The sequence below is a fragment of the Alosa sapidissima genome, chromosome 3 (genome assembly GCF_018492685.1).
Source record: "Alosa sapidissima isolate fAloSap1 chromosome 3, fAloSap1.pri, whole genome shotgun sequence".
In the NCBI taxonomy this organism is placed as follows: Eukaryota; Metazoa; Chordata; class Actinopteri; order Clupeiformes; family Clupeidae; genus Alosa; species Alosa sapidissima.
In genome coordinates, this window is record NC_055959.1 from 30,745,771 (window position 1) to 30,768,696 (window position 22,926).

The following is a 22,926-nucleotide window of genomic DNA, read 5'->3' on the forward strand; positions in this document are numbered from 1 at the left end:
TTTTTTTTGCCGTCATCAACTTCCTGAATTTTTGGTCAACAATTTCCAGGACACCGAAACACCAGGGCACATGAAACTTGGAGGGCATGTAGCCCCACTAGACTTTTACGTAAAAGAGCCTGCATCAACCTTGCCCCCCCTGGCAAAACAGCTCAACTACTTCATACGTAATGTTGGGTTTCTGTAAGAAGAATATTTTGTATTCCGGTTGTAGGGAAGCTAACTTTGACATAATTATGCCTGCGTCTTTCTGTCGCACCATAGGGACATAACCGTATTGTTTGGATAAGAAGCTCAGTCCAGCCAGCACGAAAACTCAGGAGCAAAATCAATGGAAAAGCTATGTAGCCTACGGTAGCCTACAAGTCCATTGTATGTTAAGGTAAAGCATTACATAGAGGCAAGTAAACCTAATAAAAAAAAGTAAACCTAATAAAAAAAACAGCACTAACTTTTATCATTTCAGAGGTTTTCGATGGATTGACAGTAGGTTGGGAAAGTGGAAAGAAGATTATAACTTTTTTTTTTACCATTGACTGTTTGAAGATGATCATGTCTGGTAGTTTTAACATGAACACGACTTGATATCACTTGTAATGATGATGTTAATAATAATAAATGAATTACTGTTTAACTTTGATGACTTTAAAGGTGAAAGAAGTGTGAGAAGAATTTCTGTGTGAACCATTGTGTGAAGATTCAGTTCGATGCCTAACGTCACAAAGTTAAGTTTGAGTCTGCGCAGTGCGATGGGAGGACAACTGAAAAACGTTCAATAGAGTGTGGTAGACACTACCGTCATTTTGTATGCATTCGATTAGCATTTTTGCATGTTCCGGTTCGTAAGAAAAAATCCCTATGCGTGAATTAATGGGGTTTCAGGAATCATAAAAAAAGAGGCCCTCCAATAGTTAATTAAAGTGTAACTCCAGCGAAAATTGGCTGGAAAATTTTTCTTTTTCTGCATTAAAACACATCATATAAGCCGTGGAGACAATATTTTTTCGTTGATCAACCACTACAGAGTTTGCTCCGGTATACGCCATAGCCCCAAATTGCAACCAGCTCCTCCAACCCAGTATCGCAAGGATTCGTTGTACTGTCACGTTTGGTTAATCTATTATATGCTATATCGCTAAAAAATGACTATTGCTATGCCTCTGCTACCAGCAAAAAACATTAACTAGGCTACAAACTGTCTCCTGCGCTGTCTCCTTAATGTGCGTCACATGAAGGCAAGCAGTAGCTAACTACAGTTAGCTTTAGCAAGCAAGGATAATAACTTTTTTCACAACAACCACGCTGTTAAAGGAGAATTCCGGTGTGATATTGACCTAAAGTGTATTGAAACATGATACCGAGTGTGAACGTATGTCTCATAGCCCATCACTGCTTGTCCCCTGCACTCCAAAATCTGGCGCTAGTTAGCCGATGCTACCAACAGCTTTTTCAATAGTGGTGCTTCGGCATCGGACTAGCCATGCAAATAAATCACTGTTTTACACCCATTTACGAGGCTCAATGTATCTCCACACTTCATTGGTAGACTTCCGAGGGCCCTGACATTTAAAACGAGACATTGAGAACTTTGAAAAAGCACTGGTAGTTTACTTACAAGACGATTTATACAGACAGTATCTTCACGAAGTTTCGCGTTTGCAGCCATCTTGAATTTAGTCACGATAAGTCGAGCAACGAGTAAGAATGAACAGGTATGATAAGGGATCAGATTCCAAAAATAATTCAGTGGAAATGCATGGATTCCAGTTGCTGCTACTGGAAGAAACTGGAATCCATGCATTTCAACTGAATTATTTTTTTACATTTAACATGTCGATTATAGAATGGTTTGGCAGCCACAATCGGTTGTACAGTATAAATCAAAGTTACATGAGAAGTCGAGGGCAGTGAGTGAAGAGTCATCGGTAACCATGGATACCTCTCAACCATCCTGCTGGTTGCACCAGGCAAGCAGCGTGCTGTAGTCCACTAAATTTTTGCTGTAGCATTTTGGTAGCAACATCTTCATTGTTACGAAACAAAACTACAGTTTGGGACAAAATAGTAAATACATTTTAACTCATCAAATTGAACACAAGGTTTTCGATGGCCGTTGCATCGCTCAGACCTTATTTGAACCATATTATCTATTCATTTTATCATAGAGAATTTTTCTTACGAACCAGGAAGCATTAAAATGCTAACGCTAAATACAAGCTTCCGGGTGATTACCACACTCTATTTGTGTCAGTGCCCTCCCACTGAAAACGACAGAGTTTGTTCGTCCATCTTTTACTGTGTATGGTCTCTCCCTCATTCCTCTATCCTCCGATCATTCCTTCCTTGTTTCCTTCACAACAATAATTAGAAGGAGGGGTTAGGACAGGAGGAAGGAAGGGAGGGAGGATGGACAAAAAGACAAATGATCTGAATCAAGTCTCGTGAGAAGCGAGCAAGAAACATGAAATGCTTAAAATTCTCTGGACATACTAGCCTGAAGTTGTCATACTCAGATTCTATTCAGAATATGAGTCTGATATTGCTCCATTGGGACCTACAGTTGGGACCTACAGTAATTATGCGTGTTTCAACCGATACAGGGGGGGAATGCCTCTGTACTCATTTGGATAGACCTAACCAATCAGAGCAACGAAAAACTCTGTGAGCTGTAGGAAGAACACATAAACCATCCTTCTTCTCCACAAATGCTTTAACATGGTTTTCTGGTCTTTTGTAAGTTATTGTGCTGTCAATGGGCCTCATTCACCAACCGTTCGTATGAACGTTGTTCTTAAAACGCAGTTTTTTTTTTTATGTATGTATATGTATGTATGTATATATACTCTTTTGATCCCGTGAGGGAAATTTGGTCTCTGCATTTATCCCAATCCGTGAATTAGTGAAACACACTGTTTCACTAATTCACAGTGAAGCACACACACACAGTGAGGAAAAGCACACACTAATCCCGGCGCAGTGAGCTGCCTGCTACAACGGCGGCGCTCGGGGAGCAGTGAGGGGTTAGGTGCCTTGCTCAAGGGCACTTCACCCGCGGCCCACTGGTCAGGGCTCGAACCGGCAACCCTCCGGTTACAAGTCCAGAGTGCTAACCAGTGGGCCACGGCTGCCCCAAGACATGGCTAAAAAGGCCAGTCAGAATATTTTCCTTCCCGGTGTGTTAATGGGCGGCAATAACAAGTGGTGATGTACACAAAAGCAACAAATTTAAGAGTGCAATTTCTAGCTGAAAATTTTCACAAATTGTTTTGGTCAACCTTACTTTGTTCAGATGACTGGGATCAGGCCGTCAGGAGGAACAAGAGGGCGGAGACAAAGTCCTGTGTAGAGACAGGAAAGGAGGACAAAAGAAAACGCATCATTGTTAAACCCCAAAAAATGTACTCACAACGGTATATCTGCACATCCTTGTGACCTGCAATAACTTAGAGCCCTCCTTAGACTATAGGACTTTTGCAGTCTGACACTAATTTCCATATATAGTCCATACTGAAATCCTGGGAGTCTTACTGAAGTCACTGCATGTTTCAGCCTTTTTGCAGTTGTATAGTGCAATACAACTGCAAAAAGTGTAGTGTTTCAGCCTTTTAGCAGTTGTGGCTATCTGACCAGTTTTAAGATTGTCTTTTCCTAGTCCTGACCTTGTGACAATATGACAAGTCTAGCCTATTAATTAGTGACCCAATCTTTGTGTGGCCTTAGTGTTAAAAGCGCAAGCAACAATTCTAAACAATTTGTAAACATAACACTGTTGTTTACGTTCTAATATGATTCTGTTCAGGTGAAAAAAATACACAGAAAAAAAAGGAAGAAACAAAATACAGTTCGACATTTGAAGACTTCCCTTCCTCCTCCACCCCAGACAGGACCCCCCACTCCACGGCCTACTAGTTCAAATCCAAGTCCACGGCCTAGCCTGCAGCACTCCCCTCAACAACACACATCACGCCCTGTGACTGATGACGGTAAAGTTACTGGATGCAAGGGAATGATGGTGAAAAACAAATACCAATAATTGTATAGAAGTCAAGAAGACTAAGGTTCGACAAACAAAAACACATAACCTAAATTCTTATCTTGTACTTTCTGTAGATGACTCGCTTCCATCTTCACCGGCGAGACAATTATACAGTAGACGGACAATGATGGTAAAGTTATGTATGGTAATGATGGTGAATGTTATTGACATAGGTCTATAGTAATTCTATGAGCCAAGACAACAAAGAGTTTCCATCTTCCATCAAACCACCATCGCCAGAGGATTCACAATTAGAGGCTGAGCCATGGGCAACAGAAGGGGGCGGTTACGGTTAACTCCAGAGGCAATGTCAGCTGTCCAGCCAGTTAACATGGTAGCCAGTTACTGTCTAACACCGGTACACAGATGCAGATCTTGCCAGGCTGGTTTTCTGCTAGGAGAAAGTAGGAGAGCAGGGAAAGCCGCCATTTTCCCCACAACAGGTCTTTTAACCATCACAATGATTTCTAAACTGTTGAAAATGTTGCATATGGGGCATTTAAGTAGCCTTGTCATATCTTATTTTTTTTATTCTATGATTAGGCCATGGATTTCGTTTGGGCAAATTATGTAAAATAAATTATTATAATGAATGATATGCCGTGTATAAAAAAAGTGCAGTAAAACCATGTCACTGAATGTTTTCCTCTAGCCTACTCTGCTCAGTTGCTTGATTGTTATCTAATCTGGCCACTGTCATCATTACTTACAATTTAAACAATGATACCCCTCTATACTAGGACATCTTTCCACCCTGGAGACCACGAGACGCCGTGTAGGCTACTTTTATTTTGACGACCATGAATTTGTCCCAGGCTTTACGTCCGTGAGTGTATGACGTCGTAGTTGCACGTGGTTGATGTAGTTCCTTACTGTAGCGTTGGCTGATTTCTGCTCTGGTCAGCATGCTGTTGAAACGTTAGAAACAGTAACGACAGATAGATTTAGAAACCCGTAAAAGACCCATCTGAATACTAATAATAATTAGTTAGCTGTTTTATAAATGTCTGCTTATAACTGTGGCATGGGCCCGGCGATTATGAGAGCAAAAGCATTATAAGCGCTTTGTTCTTAGGTAATGTTACGTTGCCTAACTTTTTTTGCTGACTAGCCTGAGGGGAATGCTGTAAGCAGACGTTATCAAGCTTCAATTCTCTGGCAATATAGAGCAAAAGGTTGTCTATCTTGTAAAACTTAACTGCTATTTTACATTAGATTTGCAAATGGATCATTCAGAAAGTAGACAGAAGCCTGACAGTCTCTATTTAGAATTGTCCACCGAAAACAAACAATATGCTTTACCTCTACACTCCTCCATCACTTTATTTCTTCTTTCTTACTGTGAGAACACAGCCTTCCGTGTGATTCTTCTGTCTGCAAAATCAGGTGATCAGTGGACATGGCTAGGTGACTTGCCCTCAACCCTTGCAGCAAAGGTACAGCTGCCAGAACCACCAGGTCTAGTTGGAACTTGTAGGTTGCCAGCAGTGGTGGAAGCAGATGGGATGTTTTGCAGAGCAGGGTTGGCAGTGGTGCTGAGACATGTTATACAGCGCACAAGCAAAGAGAGGCCTGGTTGCCTGAATGTGACTTCTTTGCTGGGATTTAAGAATACTTGTCTGAAGGCCTGTGCAGAGGTGAGGAGTCAACCTTTACAATTTTGTAGGCTTATGGGCTAATTTATTCTGACTTTTATCCCTCCTTGTCATGTCTCATCATGTCTATTCCAAATTCATGCACATTCCAAATTAATTTGTGTGTGTGGCTTTCACCCTGTAAGAATAGATGAACATTTAGTTTTTTATTCTGCCAGCCATTATCATGTTGTTTGCCGATTGTTTAGTATTGTATGTTTACTATGATTATATAGCCTTTAATCTGTGTGCTGCTAGGTGAGTAAGTGGACACGACTATGTGAGATTGACATTCCCTCTGCAGTGGAGAAACATCTGTGCAACCCTACAGAGGAGGCCCTCTGTATTCCTCCTGCGGTGTTGCTCTTGGAGAAGCGACTTGGGGAGCCTGTCAAAGTCCACAATGATGACAAGCTGCGGCGACAGAAGCTTCAGCAGCAGGTCATCAGTTCCAATGACTCCACTTCACAGGAAGAAGGTTTCAATGCCACCTTAAAACACTGTAAGCCAGCTTGTGGAGTTGAACTCAGTGCTGCTTTGGCCAAACTCACCATGGATGAAGATCCTGATGAGGCCGCCAAGAGGCCCCCTGATATTAGAAGAGTTAAAACAACACATCTGCCAAAGCTAGAACATCATTTTGCTGAGGGACTCTACTTCACTCTCACAGATATTGTCCTACTCCCCTGCATCCATCAATACTTGGTAAGAGCATTTTGTACCTGATGTTTGAATTATTTTGTTCTAAGACATTGTAGGAAGAGACAAACCAAACATGAATGGGGGACTAATGCAAAACATGGCACATCTGTGATTGGATGATTCAGAAAGTTCCATCCTGTATTAAAAGCAGGCAATCCCATTTCACACACATGATGTTTTGCCCGTAGCATTCCAAACATTTTGCGATGTTGCGATTCAACAACCTCTAAATAGTATTTTTTTCAAGCCTTGATGAGGAACTTGGACATTATTTAAATAATGCTATAATTGTAGATTTAGATTTTAGGCTACTGTGCCTCCTCCTTTATGGGCCCAGTGTTTCCCATAGAATTGAATTATATTTGTGGTGATAGGTGATGGGGGATGTTCACAGTTTTGAACAAATTTGCGCAACGTGGTTATGATGATGAGCAGATTTAATCACTATTTAGCCAGTCGTCTTCTACGCCAACAACAACCCTTGCAGGATTTTTAATGCTTTCTTTAAACGTGCACGCAGGTTTGTTGAGGGACAGAGAGGCTGTGCAAAGGTGCACATAGCTCTACAATGAAAGGATTTCAACCAATTTAGGTTGCACAACATAGAAAATCATTGTGTGGTGGTCAATGCTGATATTGTGGTGGGCCGCCACAAATAAGTCAATGTATGGGAAACACTGGGGTCATTCCACGTCAATTCAACCAGGGCCAACGCACTTCAAAAATTCTCAAAAAATTCAGAAAAAAAGACCAGTTGTACCTATGTTGCTCAGGAGACATTGTAAAATTACTTTTATGTAAGATCAATACTTCCCAAGATACAGCCAGTTTTACGGGGGGGAGGGGGGTGTCGATTTTTTTCGGCCTCTTTTTTTTTTGGTCAAAGTTCACAAGCCCATAGTGCAACAACTAAACCATGTAGGAGGCTCAAATTTTGCATGCTGGTGCATAAATAGGAATAGTATGTCACGTTTTGTGTGGATGATCCTGCATGGTCATAGCTGGCTGTATCTTGGAAAGTATTGATCATACATAAAAGTGTGTCTCCTGGGTAACATAGGTACACCTGGTATTTTCAGAATTTTTTGAGACCTAAGTGCGTGGCCCCTGGTTGAATTGACGTGAAATTACCCTTATAGAAACACTGAAGTTCAATCTCTTTAGGCTTTATTTGTAGATTTATCTGTTGATTATTGTCTTAATTATGCGATGAGTTTTTTGGTGTATGAAATGTTAAAAGATGGTAACAGATGACTGTTTCTCTAAGCCCAAGTATATGCCTTGTTTTGTCCACACCCCAAAGATATTACTGTCAAGGTTACTGTCACTGAAAAGAAAACAAGAAAATGTTCAAATTTAAGAAGCTGGAATCAACTTGTGTTCAATATTGGAATGAAAGGGATTGAAGTGAATGGGGCTGAGACATAAGAGACTAATCACTAGTATCAAAATCCTCTCTCTCCACAGAGTTCTCTATGGAAGCATGCTCCTCATGCTTTTTCTCATCTCCCTCTCCTTTTGCGCTGGTACTGTCATGTTCAGGACATCCCTGGGGTTCGCAAAGCTGCAGAGAATTGTGGAATGACTTTGTTTATGCCACAGCCATCCAAATCTAGTATGCTCTCACCAGAGATTTCAACTCTCAGTGAACTAGAACTGGAGAGCACCCAGCCAGAGAAGTTGCCCTTTGTTGGAGGACCCAGGCCCACGCTCACTAAACTTAAAGTAATCAATCACATCTTACTTATCTTTTCCTCCTCCCTTTGCAATTACTATTAGTGTATGATTCCCTAAAGTAAGTGTAAGTAAGCGTTTGCTCCATCATCTTTGTTTAATGCTTCTCTCGTTTCAAACTGTCAGCCCGTTTATATTGAATGCAATTTAAAAATGAATCTACCACTTAAACAGAGGAGACACACAATAATTCCTCCACCTCACAGTTGTCATGAACAGGGAAACACATTTTTGAGTCCAAAAAGGTTTGTGGTATCAGGCTGTAAGTATATATCCATTTCTACTGTTAAGTTGAACATTTTAACATGGGGGTTTGCAACACAGCTCCCAAATCACTTTACGGATCTTCATCCAACCTTTAAAAGTTCATCACTACAAAGGTTAAATACACAGATTAAATAGTCAAGGTCATGACTCCTTTAATGATGACTTCTGGTGGATTTTGTCAAAAGAAATTGACAGATTGAGAGTTGCAAATATGACCTAACCATCAACACTGGCATGCTGTGTAGAAAGATGTAATTTACAAAGCATGATTATTAATATTATTATTATTAGAAATGGAAATGAAACAAAAATAAAATGGCACAATGCACAACACAGAAAATTTGTATTTACAATTAATTACAAAAAAGTAAAGCTTAATCATAGGCCACATCTCATCTGTGAGCTAAACTATTACTATTTAGAATGTATAAACTATATAGACTTCTCTTTTATGTCATTACACTGTATTGGTGACTTTAAGGCCGTGACGGCCCGTGAGTCTTGCTTGATTCATTGAGTGGAAACAGTAGAGCGGAGAAAGCCTCTGTGTGCTCCTTTTACCGATATATTTAACGATATATTTTGCTTATCCAAACAATGTCAAACTTGCCACTGCACTTACTCGTGCCAGTAGCAAAACACCTGCCAAGTTTGAAATCGAACGGCCAACAGTTCGACAGATAATGTGGTTAACAGACAGACAGACGTTCCTGCAATTTATAGATAGATGTGCTTATATTTTCCATGAAATAGTCAAATTTGTCATTTTTAACATTTTATACTGTATTTTGTCTAGGGGTACGGGCATATGGGTTTACGAGATTTGCAGATGATAACATTCTGTTTTTATATGCATTTTTCAAACTTTTTTGTTTTTTATGGTTGTATCGATTGTGAAATTCCAGGCAGATATCAATACCGATGTATAAAATAACAATTTGGCTGGTAACCAATTGCTAATACTGATATTTTCTGTTAACTTAGTTTTTGTTGTTAACTATAGCCTAGTGGTTAACACCAATATGCATTTCAACGTCTACAACTTTAACTAGATAAGGCTTCATTTGCATAGTTAGATATAAAATTTCAGAAATAAAAAAAGAAAGATTTGTCTTAGCAATAGTTCAGTGTACTCACAACCTATTCTATTTATGGATTATAACCAGTTCAAACTTTTGTTTGGGAGAAAAATGACCCTTATCAGAGGAGTTTTGAGCTTGCCATTGTTTGCATTAGCAACAAAATGGTTTATAGTTTGTAGCAGCAGGATTGGAGACGCATCAAAATAAATCTTTATTTTCAAACCACTGACAAGGCTCAAAATAGCCTTAAACTTCAGTGTTAGTGTGGAAAGGATCCCTACAGATAAATTGAAGTATTGTAACATAAGTATTGTAACATGTAACAAGATGTGTTTCTGAAGGCAGCACATTGCCTTACTTTGTTCTGGTAGCATCAAATCAGTGGGTGCATTCTTGGAGTACTGCACAGATCTGGCTGAATCTTAAAATACAAACATGCATCAAGTTCAGCAACATCTGCACAACGCTGGAAGAAGTCAAACACATCCACTGATGCTACCTGAATACAAAGTAATGCTTTGCGCTTTTACTGTATCCAGTGTGTCCCCATAAAGTTGCTAAGCTACCTGATTGTCAAAGACTAGGAAACTTAATCAATGCCTACTGTAGGAAACGGGTCCTAAATCTTTCAAGCTCTAATCGTTGGTATCATATCATATACTGAAATATGTACAACACATATGTGCTGTTGGTTGGGCAGCTCTAAGGGCCCTTAGGCAAAATATTTTATAATTGTGAACATCCAAACATTTGTTACCCCATACCCAGCTAAAATGGCTGGATACAGATCAAATGTAATTGCAAATAGGGAGGCCAAAACTGGGGGCAGTTAAGTGCTGACTGTGTGTGTGTGTGTGTGTTTGTGTGTGTGTGTGTGTGTGTCTGCGCTCACTTTTTAATTAAAGGAAAGTGGCATTGAAGCAGTATTCTCTCCGCATCCCTGCCCAACCTGGACCCTACCTTGGGAAGATCTCCCTACCTCTGTCAACCCCACAACAGGTGAACTACCCAGAACTTGCAATATAGATAATATTCATCACAGGCAGAACCTCACCTTAACTGATCAGGATGAAGTCCGTAGAAGGGAATATGGAAGAGTGTCATTAACACTTAAATTTAGTTCCTACATAAAGCATCATGAAAAGTCATTTGATCTGTACATTTGGGGTGTTTACGCAGCTGAAATCAACCATTATGCTATACAGGTTCTCGTGACATTGAAATGCAAAGCATATAAGTATAAGTATACTCTTTTGATCCCGTGAGGGAAATTTGGTCTCTGCATTTATCCCAATCTGTGAATTAGTGAAACACACTCGGCACACAGTGAACACACAGTGAGGTGAAGCACACACTAATCCCGGCGCAGTGAGCTGCCTGCAACAACAGGTGCCTTGGTCAAGGGCACTTCAGCCGTGCCTACTGGTCAGGGTTCGAACCGGTAACCCTCCGGTTACAAGTCCGAAGCGCTAACCAGTAGCCCAAGTGCAGAGTCTTTATCCTTGAAGCTTTTTACAGAGCACTCTGTAAATAAATCTGCCCTGAAATAGATTGAAACCCCACTAGGAAAAGTTAGTTTTTAAGCGGATTTCAGTTGTCTCATTTGTATCATGTTCACAGAGGGCCTCTTCCATTGTTTGATACACCACATCTTTGCTGGTTTGTAAACAAACCCACATGTACTGTGTCCAGAAGGATGCTAGCCATGGGTGGGATTTATGACAGTTGTGTAAATTACAAATATGCAACTCCAGGGGGAGCCCAGTAGCCAAATAAACCTGAAACAGCATTGGATACCTTTTAAATTTGGGACTTTGGCAGTTTTGCTTTGATGCATTTATTCAACGGATTCAACATGCCAGCCCCCACGCATATGCAGTGCCTATTGAAAACAACAAAATGATGGAATAATGTGTACTTGTCTTGTAATTAAGTTGTATCATTGTTTCCCATGTTGTGAAGTCAATGAAGCACATTGTTTTTCTGTTAGTTTTTTTGTTTAGATTCCGTCAGTGTAACTGCCTCCTGTGATACTGATCCTTTTGTTGATGTTTTTACCCATAGTGAGTAGTGCATGTGTGTTAGTGACTACCCTGATATTTGTCTGGTGGGGATGACCGTCCTCCGTCCAAATAATTAACTCTTGCTAGCTGAATTAGAATTTGATTCTGATGCTGCCTACAATTGAGATTGGGTTAGACACCATACATTTTGGACAGCAGGCTCCACAAAAAAGATGATCAGATACCTTATAGAATGTTTCACTTTATATGAATTTTGTGACAAAGTAAAGTATTGTAGACTGCAGTTAATATGTTTGCAGTCAATGCACAATTTCTTTATCATTTGCATAAAACACAGCCATGCGATTTATTGATTATGCGTCCTATATTCGGGAAATTCTAGTATTAAAAACACTCAGGAGTAGTGATAAAATAAGAGGGTAAAGATTATGAAATGTCCCTGCAAAACTCCAGATTCAGTCTCCTTGCATATCTTATGTACTGTAGCTACATACTTCTATTCATGTTTATAAAGGTAGGTGTAAGTAATGGTATATAACGGTATAATGGTAGGTCCCCAAAAGCTGTTCACTGGTCCTTTTCAAGAATGACCAAAAACCTACAAAACCAAATTGTCATTTCACCACATAATTGCTACAAAAGGATACTTTTGGAAATGGGAAATTAAAGTTTCATTCCTAGGGGGAATAGTAAATTATTGTGTTCACTTTATTGTAGAGGTGAAATGAGAATGTAGGAGGTGAATATTTTTCAAAAGTCCTAACTTGAGGTGAGAAAATAACATTTTAGTGCCTAATATTTAGGTATTACATATTTAATACATTATGCCTTTTTTTTTAGGGAAAATGTCAGATACTCGTGCTATACGGAAATGCCAGCAGCTGAACAACCTTGTTGCCATGGTAACTGAACTGGCACACCCTGGAAACATTGTGGTGGACTTCTGTAGTGGTGGGGTAAGAATGTTATCATGTTTTTATGGAGTTCTGTGGTTGGAAGTTGTAAAGTGAAAATTAATCTAATTAATTAATTAATTCACATTGACATAATGGATTGAAATGTGATGGATTTATGTGACGGGGTGGTACATTTCATGATAAAATGGCTCTAGCTATCCAATAACAGTCAAGTTACTGACCTAACATACATGCCTTCAGTTACAAATGTAATTTACTTAGCTTTAGGCTGTCTATCAAACCAGCTAATAGGCTAACTGAAATAACACCATCCCAATTTCTAGGTATGGTGAAGGGTATGTGATGATGTGGGGCTATTTCAATTCCACAGGTCAAGGGAACTTTATCAGGATGCAAAGTATCCAGGATCCATGAAGTAACTGATCTTTAAAAATAAAAATCTGCCTGCCCTTTATGGGAATTTAACATAGGGGTGCCAATACTTATGACCCCTGTATTTTAAGGAAGAACATTTATTTATTTATGATACATTATTCATTCACAACGAAAATTGGTGTCCTTAAAGGTTAGATATTTTCTCATTTCTTTACTTAAGGCATTAAGATCAATTTCCAAAAGATGTTTTTATATTCCCCTTTTTAGTCAACTTTAGCAGATGTGCCAATAATTCTGGGGGCAACTGTAGGCTACCAGAGACACATTGTTGCAAATTTAATATTATGATGCATCATTCCACAAAATGGTTTGTCTTCTCTTAGCCATTAAAATGTAGGGTCTGGGCACTCATCGTTGGCAGTGCTCAGTCCGAGGGGCGGGATAATCGGTTGTCTTTCAAATAACCTCTACACGCAATAGGACCGCGCTATGAGTCCCATGCGGTTTCCCACCAGCGGAGCTAGTTGGCTAGTTCAAGCTTTTGCCAACTTAAAAAAAGCCTAACTCGTGTCACGCCAACAGCAACATCCATCTTCTTTGTTTTCAAGTAGCAGGGAATTCAAGCCAAACCATTGCAACTCTGCCATCAATCATTATGTTAAGCCCGCCTAACGTTAAGCCCTAAACTCCCTGCGAAATCCTGGAGGGACTGATAAGTTGTCGATTTTGTGAGAATCTAAACTTAGATTTCAATTGCTGTGTGCTTTGAATGTTTGTGTATTTGTGAATACATCCTTCCTCTGTAGACCTACATTGTTTGAAAACTGCCTTAGTGTTTACTATTATTTTTCTACAGTTCTTTGCATTTTTTTTTCAGGGTCATGTTGGGATTGTGCTGGCATACATGTTACCTCAGTGTCAGGTTTGACCATAACTTTATTTTGTAGTCAATTATGTGAACTTGTACATATACCATATTATTGAAATGTCTCTTGTTGTTGCTCAGTCCCTTTAGATCATCTCTTTGGTTTAGATAATCTGGTTACCTGCCAAAGATTAGTATTTCTTGAATTTCCCCTTGGGGTTCAATAAAGTATCTATCTATCTAGTATTTGATTGTTAAAAAAAGGGGTAATCCCATAGCAAATCAACACAAACATTTTGGATTTGGCACCTGGGTGATTCTTCATTTTTGTCCAAAGTGTGTACCGTGATTTAAAAATATACAAAAATGTCAGCTAGATATCTATTTTTGTTCTCAAGTTTTTTGACTGTGATGCACTTACAATTTCAAGACTTGGCAGACATAGTTCAGTAGCATATTACACTGAAGTAAGTTGTAGTAGTGAACAACAAAAATAAAAAAAACTATTCTATTAATAGGACATGAATAGTGGGTAAGATAGTAATTTCTACCGCCTGCCTCCGGGCAGTTATTTTGGACTAACAAGATCAGGCTCCTATTCAGATGTATGGGGGGACATACATAATTCTAAATAGGAAGGTCATATTGACATAAAAAGTACATCCGTCCTTGTTTAAATATAAATTGAATGGTATTATTATTTCCCAAAATCACTAAAATAAGGCTAAAATGGATGTTATTCTTTTAATTAACTTGCTCACTGCGCATGCACCAACATTTGTGGCATGGCTATTACTATGCTGACGGGAAGTAAATAGAAGGCCAAACATCAATCATGCTGTTTCCAACAATGCAACTGGTTACATGCATTACAGGGCAGGACTTCCAGTTCACAACTCCGCCATGTTTAGTGTTACAAATTCTTCTTGAATTTCCCCTGGGGATCAATAAAGTATCTATCTATCTATCTATCTATCTATCTACAAATTCAACTCATAAAGTATTGTTCCTTTTTTCAACAGTCAACAATCTAGGAGGAGATAGATAAGTTTCACTTTTAGGTTTGGCGGGGAAATTTGCTAGACTGAAATGGGTGGGACCATACGGTTCCGGAGAAATTAGCACAAACGTAAATAGCGCTCACTATGGACAGCTTTTGGGATCATGTCCTAATTTCGGGCCTATGAGGAAAATTTGGTGTCTGTACCTATTACTGTTATGGCTGCAGACACAGTTTTACTGCGGAAAAATAATAATAATAACATGGAAGATCATAATATAATCAGAACAAAAACAATAGGGTTCCCGCAGCTTTGGACAAATGAGAAAACAAATGAACTAAAAAAACAAATAAAAACTTAATGTCAAAACAAATACATCTGGTTCATACACATACCCTTAACATAAGCCTAGCAAATTGAATTAAACCTTTTGTCTTGCTTTGATGTAGTAAATTGTTTAGTCTCATACTCTTTCTTTCTTTTCTTACTTTTAGGTTATTCTGGTGGAAAATAAAGAGGAGTCTCTAGTTAGAGCCAAGGAAAGGTGCACCAAGTTAAACATGAAAAACATTAGCTTCATTCAGACCAATTTGGACTACTACATTGGAACCTTCCACATCGGGGTAAGTGCCAATCCAAAGCTTAGGACGATTTATATAATTTTAGCCTGATGTAGCCATACTCAAAATTCTGGAACTGAAGCAGCCAATACAGAGAAAAAATGCCTCTGCACACAATTGGATAGACCTAACTAATCAGTAATAAAATGGCCATACCGTGAATAGGGCTGGGACGGTATGGATGTTTTCTTACCGCGGTTGGAAAGCAACAAACCACGGTATACGGCTTTAACAACGGTATACGGCTTTAACAACTGCCTACAACTGCTGTGTCTTCTGTGTCAGTCTTCTCCAAGTGAACAGCATGTTATACACAATGCTGGCTTACATTAGAACAATAAACATCATTGTCTATCTTATTTACATTGAGTTGACTGTGTGGCTTAATCAACAGATATGGTGGAGCCCTGTTTCGTTATGGTTTGTGTACAAGGAGAAACCCTTAACATAGGGGAGAGCCGAGATAATTTAATCTAATTTAATATAATTACAGAGAGCATAATCAAGATGGAAAGCCTTTATTCTGTGTATCGGTGTTGCATTAATCCCATACATGTCGTTTGGCCGTCCTTTTCATCTCACATCTCTATAAAATCCCATAAAACCGGACGAATATCACGGCTCCCAATGCATTTCTATGGAACTGAGCTGAGTGTGTCGGCCTGTGCGGAGCTGCTAGACAGCCATTGGCTCATCTGCGTTCGATGGGCAGGGCATAGCGAAGAGTTAATCGAATGTGTGTTTTGTGTGAGGTAACCTTGAAATGTGGTTGTGGGTTATGTTACTTGCAGGTAGCGCTACATGCATGTGGTGTTGCAACAGACATGGTTCTGGAGCGTTGCCTTCAGGCTGGAGCAGCATTTGTAATAAGTCCGTGCTGCTATGGCTTCATCCAGAACACCCAGAAGTTCACCTTTCCACGCAGGTTTGTTGGTTTCCTCTCTGGATTTGTTGTACTTGTCCATTAAAATACACTTACACTTTATTACACTCACTCACACTAATGTGTTTACACCTGATATGGCGTATGTTTGATTTGGAAAATGGTGGGGACATGGACATAAATTCACACATAAATCCCACAAAAATTACTTAAAAAAAAAAAAAAAAAAAAAAGTTAGTTAATCAACTCTGACCAGGCTAATCTCTAGCATTAGTTAATCAACGCTAGCATTAATGTGTGGTATATGGATAACTTTCACTAGACCTGGATAAAGAATTAGGATCAGGTGTATTTAGATAAAGAATTAGGATCAGGTGTATTTGGTTGTTCGGCTCTGGAGTAAGCATGTTACGTTAGTTGCATGGAGTAAGCATGTTGCATTAGTTGTAGAAAGCCCAGTGACGGTAGGCAGGAACATGTCAAATCTATGTCCCCAGCACTTGTCAGACCAAACTGCACATGTGTCTAGCAAGTGTCTTCTGTTTGGTGAGCATTCGCTGATAACAACATCTTTTTAGAACTAAAAAAATATAGGACAGCTAGTAAAAAATCTATTAGAGTTAGCAATGGACACCGTAGACTAAGTGTTGACATTATACTTTGAAATGATACCACATAATATCAGCAACTTCAGCACACACAATGTATTTCCCAGTGTATTTCAAAATTGTGCCATGTGACTTCTGACTGGTCACATTAACGTTTATTTCACCGCTAAAGATGAAATAATGCTATATGAATAAAAATCTCACACAGTGATTCAGGGGCTATTTGAAAACTTATTGTACAACTTTTCATTGTGAATTTTTCCATTTGCTATTTTGTAATCTACTTTAACATAAATATGTGGGCACATGAGATACACAAGATACATGATATGGGAGTGATGTATGTATGATACTGTAGCCCTCAAATTAGGGCCATAGATGTGAATGCTGTATGGCTTTGATTGATCTAAATATTTTTTCTCTGTTAATATAGCCTGTCATTTTCGAAGATTCTGGATTACAAGGTAGAGTGCCATATATGCCCTATACTGCAAATCATGTTTCATTCTTTTGCATATTTTTTTTTTTTTAATGTTTGAGACTTAGAATTACTGATCCAAAACATATCATGTGTAGTACCGTTGGAAAGCTCTCTGGAAAGTTTCTCACGCTATGTGGTCCATATATGGACACTTCCTTTGTATCAGCAACCAATCACGAAAGTTCAAAGGCGAGTCTAGGCTGAGAACAGAATCTCATTGGCTGTGTTTCAAGGTTGTTTTCTCAAAATGTGGTGTTAGCATATTCTGATTTACAGGATAACAAAAGTAGATATCCATAAATCCCTCTGTAATTTTTTCCCATCTAATATGTGAACACAAAGAAAACATCATTTTGAACCTGGCTGTATCCAATGCTCGTCTTTGAAATGTATGCAAATTGGCGCATATTCAATTAGATGATGCCTAATTTGCATATGTAAACATTCAACTGGGGAAGTACTCAACTGGGGAAGTTTCATAGTGATATCTGCTAGTTAAAAAATGTACCCTATTCACCTGTAGTGTCTTTGATGTGTGGCTAATCAGGCTTTTTGTTCCCCTTAAGGAGCATATGATCTTATGTCGATTCGCAGACCAGACAGCCCTTCAGCTGCCAGAAGAGCGCCGTATAATAGGTACATTTCCAGTTGTCAAACCCATATAATTCTGCAAATTAGCAGATTTAGTTTTACCAGTTCTACTACCCAAACAACACTGATCAAGTTTAAAGGCATGAAATTGTGTTTTCTGTTGTTTACAGTTGTGGTGTCAGGGTTTTTCATTGCTGTAGCTAAGCTGTTGCTGTATTGCAGTCAGATGTTGCTGGTCATTCCCAAATGAAGCAAAACTTTTTTTTTTGCTAGGGGGTTGCACAGATTAATTTTTTTCACACGTCACATGTTTTTTTAAACCACACTGATGACGATGTGTCAGCTGTAACCCATTATGAAAAATAACTATACAAATAGTTTAGTTTGTATTATCTTATTATACTATAGGCCTACTATACTATAGAAATCTTATAGGCCTAGTATGACTTTAGCCTTGTTTTTTTATATATATATATATATATATATAAGTGACTGTTGCTCCTGGTAACATGGTATCGTGCTGAAACCAAGGGGTCGCAGGTGGAAAGAACAGATAGAGCTGTGTGTCATTTGCATAGCACTGGTATGAGAATCTGTGCGAACGGATAATCTGTCCCAAGGAGGTGGTGTAGATAGCAAAGAGAAGGGGGCCCAGCACTGAGCCCTGGGGGACCCCTATGGTGAGATGGTGAGGTGTGGACAGCTGTCCAAGCCATGATACGTTAAACAAGCGTCCTGTGAGGTAGGATTCAAACCAGGAGAGAGCAGAACCAGAGATTCCCATGTTGGAGAGTATAGAGAGAAGGATGCGGTGATTAACCGTGTCAAAGGCAGCCGATTAGTCAAGCAGAATGAGTACTGATGACCAAGTGGTCGCCCTGGCTTCCTTTAAGGCTTCTGTTGAAGACAGCAGAGCCGTTTCGGTAGAGTGGCCGCTTTTGAACCTAGACTGACTTGGATCCAGAAGGTTGTTCTGTGAGAGGAATTCAGAGACCTGTTTGGAGACTGCTCGTTCAATGCCTTTGGATAGGAAAGGCAGGAGTGAGGCAGGGCTGTAGTTCTCGACTTGAGCAGGGTTGAGAGAAGTTTTCTTAAGTAACGGTGTTACCAGGGCCGAGATTAGCGAGGCATTGATCACATGTGTGACAGCTGGTGCGATGGTCGGGCTGATGGACTGAAGTAGGCTCGTAGGTATAGGGTCCAACGAGCATGTGGTAGGATGGCTACATGTCAGGAATCTAGATACTACACTCTAGGAGAGAGGCGTGAATGCTGAAAAAGATGTTCCAGCAGCCCCTAGAGGTTGTAGGAGTGCGGTATCCAAGTCTGATGCGTTTTGTGGGCATGTGGAGAATTGACTGCTGATTGCCGCCACTTTGTATGTAAAAAATGAGTCACGGGTATCCGCAGTAAGGCTGGATGGAGGAGGAGGCAGCTGAGGGTTGAGTAGCGATTTGAAGTTGAGAAAAGTTTTCGAGTGTCTGTAGTCTGTTGATTTTGTCATTGTAGAAAGCCGTCTTAGCAGCAGTGATGCTGGCTGAGAAGGAGGTTAGGAGTGACTGGTAGTTTTTGAGGTCATCAGTTAGTTTGGATGTGTGCCATTTCCTCTCCGCGGCTCTGAGTTTGGTGCACTGCGATCGGAGGGTATCATTTAGCCATGGATGAGAGTGTTTGGATCGAGCTGGCCTTGTGGTAAGAGGGCACAGCTCGTCTAGACATGAGCTCAGTGTGGATCAGAGCGAGTCTGTGGCATCATTAACCTCCAGAGAGGAGAAGGTTTTGACGTTGAACTGGATGAAGAAGTGGTCAGAAAGATGGAGAGGCGTCACCATGAGGGTGTCTGTGCTGCAGATCCGAGTAAGGCTCAAGTCAAGCTCTTTGCCAGCTTTGTGAGTAGGTGGGCTTTGAACCAGTTTGAGGTCAAAAGAGTGGATCAGGGCCAAAAAGTCCGCTGAGCCTGGGGCGTCTAAGTGGATGTTCATATCGCCGAGGACGAGAAGCGGATAGTAATGCTCAGGGATGGAGGACAGCAGAGTGTCAAGTTCTTCCATAAAGTCGCATAGTTGGCCTGGAGGGCGGTAGATGACCAGCACGTAGAGTTTTGCTGGGGCGATCACTGTGATGGCATGGTATTCAAATGAGACATATTTGTTTGAAGACAGTAGCGGGGTGAATTTCCATATGTTAGAGATTAGCAGGCCCGTCCCACCTCCTCGTCCAGATGGGCGAGGGGTGTGGGAGAGGGTAAAGTTAGTGGAGAGTGCAGCCGGGGTGGCAGTGTTCTCTGGTTTGATCCAAGTCTCTGTGAGAGCAAGGAGTTCCAAAGAAAGGTGGTTGGCATAGCCAGCTATGAAGTCCGTTTTGTTGACTGCAGATTGGCAGTTCCACAAGCCCATGGAGGTTTCTGTAGGTGAGGACCGTTTAAGTTGCTGGAGGTTAAGAAGATTTTTGCCTCTTTTGGCATGATGGCGTTTTCTGCGATTGCCGGTGAGAACAGATATGGTTGGTTTTTTGCCTTTTGACGGTGCCTGTGCTCGGTGAACTTGCACAGGTAAACTTGCTCGTCTTGACCGCGTCCGTCTTACACGAGGACGGCTGAAACGAGGGCTGACGCTTCAGCAACAGCCTCTATTGTTATGCTGACAGGAATTGCATGCAGCTGTCCTCGCGTCTCGCTAATGATGAATCAGCGTAGACCGCCCTCTGACGTTAGCACAGCTTAGATTGTTCAAAAGGGTGTTAATTACTCTCAACTGAAAGTCGGCTCGCTCACACTGACCGAAACTCGCCGTTTCAAGTAGCCTCCTCCCTCAGCTGTTCCCAAACGCCCAGAGTCCAATTCTAATGAATTGGAGAGGATTGGCCAATAGTAGCCTATGTGTTTTTCCTTTCTCTTTCCCAACACACTGCAGTTGTTGTCTCTACTACATCAAATGTTAACATAGCCTAACATATCTTAGTATCAATCTTCCACTAGCTAGCTAGCTAGCATTAACGTCAGTGGTTTTTGCACGGTGATCTATAGGCTACTTGCCTCCACTGCTTGTCACATTGTATGTATTCTAAAGTTTTAAATACACCCCTCCATATCATAATTAAGTCCCTTATTGCTTCTGGTGGAAATTAAATCCTTTATCGACCAAAACGTCCTCAAAGCCTGCTTTGATATACTGTCAGCTACCATTTTCCATAATGTATTTCTAATCAAGTCTGGTTTGTTTGTCTGAGTTTCACACGGTAACAATGGGGGGCGGGGCTTAGCGACAGGTCAATATGTACTAACGGCGCATCGTCATAAAGAGGAATTTCTCTGCATCACGCCCCATTTTAGGGGAAAACAAGTTAGCATTATATCATTGATTCCAATGGGAAAGACAGCTAGTGGTCACACATTACATCTTGTTATTAATTCACAGGACATTCAATCTTTTTACGAACACAACGGTGATGAACAAATATGTATATGTAACTGACTCATGTCGAACCTATGTACATTACCAACCTAATTTGTTTCCAATACCCCAATGTTGAGGACAAATTTAGCCCGTAGCTAACACTTACCATAATATCCAATGTAAAATGGTTAGCTTGCAAGCTAGCTAACTGTGGAACTTCAGTATAACATAGCCAATACCTCACTAGTTGTAGTAAATATGTTCGTATTTCAAGTGATAGAATTAAGGTGTGACTTATGTTTAGTTGACGCTATGACATATAAAGTTAAGCTTGCCGAACTTAGTTATACAGTCAGCCACATGCAACTTGACTGTGACTACTCGTTCATCACACTCCTGTTATAGTAAACTGGAAATAGCAAAAAATAGGAATGTAATGGTCCCCTTAATCCCATGAACAAACAGATGACTCTCACACCAACCTTATTTTGTGCCTTTTATTCACGTTTATTCAAAGATTTAGTAAGTATAAGCCTTTTTCGCTCCCCACTTCGATGCGGCTCCATAGGATCCACATTTTACAACTTGTTTGTTGTTCCAGACGAGAATCCCCAATTTATGTTACGGCCGGCTCGAGACCTTACATAAAAGAGGAAGGCGGACAAGGTGGTTTGGTCAACCAAATATATATTTATTTAAAAGTAATCATTAAATATTAAATTACTGCAGTTCACAAGATGTCTAGGGGAGACAATTAGAATGTATGTAAGTGCGTGGGTGTAATGTAAGCGTCAGTATATGGTGTTGCAAAAGAGGAATGAAAGATAAAGAAAGAGATAAGAAGTGTGTAGGAAAGAAATGTATCAAATCTATCTACTCGGATCGTGTGCTGAGACATCAGACGCGGACTTGACACACTGGGATACATGCGGTTACGCACACACGCGCACACTCACTCACACACCTACCTCATCTTGCTGTGTAATCCCTAGGGGGACAAGCTGGCACTAGTGCACTATGTATTTATTGATTTTATTAATTGTATTGCTTTTTAGTAGTGTATTTTTAATTGAGTGAATGAGAATGAGTGTTCTGTCTTTTTATACATGACTGAGTGATCTGCACGGGGTTCACATACTTTCAAACAGTACTGTATAGCACAAGAAATTTAACTCTCCTGTGTATGTCTGAAAAAAAGAAAATTGAATAAATCACTATTTATTCAGGAAACCGTCTTCACTTTGAGGTTAAACGTTGTGGACACGAATGAGTGTCTAGGGGAGAATAGACAGAACTTATGCATGTGTCATTGGAGGCATGCAAAGAAGATTAGGAAATTTCAGATTTTGTTTAACATCTTAATACTGTAGTTATTTAGAACTAACTTTCCACTATGGTTTTATGTTTAAGGGAAGAGCTGCATGGGTTTGGTGGATCTAGACCGAAGTTGGGCTGCAGAGTCTCAGGGCTATACAGTCAAACTGATGACCATGGAGCCAGACAGCTGCTCACCTAAAAATAACATGTTGGTTGGCCAGCCAGGTCCAAAGCACACCATTTCTGGCTAGGTGGGAAAAGACTTACCTAACTGAAAGAAAAGTAGGCTGTTTAATGACCCTTATTAGAGGTCAATAAACAAGCTTATGCTTTTAGTTGCATAATAAGTAACAGCTAATTAATTAAAGCGATGGTTCGGAGTAATTTCAGAGTC

At 40.1% G+C, this 22,926-nt stretch overlaps 1 protein-coding gene across 1 annotated transcript; it reads left to right on the forward strand.

The window, feature by feature from the left end:
* Positions 1-4,815: 4,815 nt before the first annotated feature.
* Positions 4,816-22,926, forward strand: gstcd (glutathione S-transferase, C-terminal domain containing). The gene is made up of 11 exons (XM_042085812.1): positions 4,816-5,673; positions 5,929-6,375; positions 7,840-8,097; positions 10,361-10,454; positions 12,320-12,435; positions 13,649-13,693; positions 15,132-15,260; positions 16,049-16,182; positions 17,182-17,212; positions 17,796-17,865; positions 22,626-22,926. The coding sequence occupies exons 1-11, from the start codon at positions 5,260-5,262 to the stop codon at positions 22,781-22,783; spliced, it is 1,896 nt and encodes a 631-aa protein (XP_041941746.1). The 5' UTR covers positions 4,816-5,259; the 3' UTR covers positions 22,784-22,926.

Excerpts from the sequence above, each read along its gene's own strand:
- gstcd (XM_042085812.1), top strand. The coding sequence starts at position 5,260 with ATGGATCATTCAGAAAGTAGACAGAAGCCTGACAGTCTCTATTTAGAA. Across the intron at positions 6,376-7,839 it reads CCTGCATCCATCAATACTTG|AGTTCTCTATGGAAGCATGC; the intron begins GTAAGAGCATTT and ends CTCTCTCCACAG. Across the intron at positions 16,183-17,181 it reads AAGTTCACCTTTCCACGCAG|CCTGTCATTTTCGAAGATTC; the intron begins GTTTGTTGGTTT and ends CTGTTAATATAG.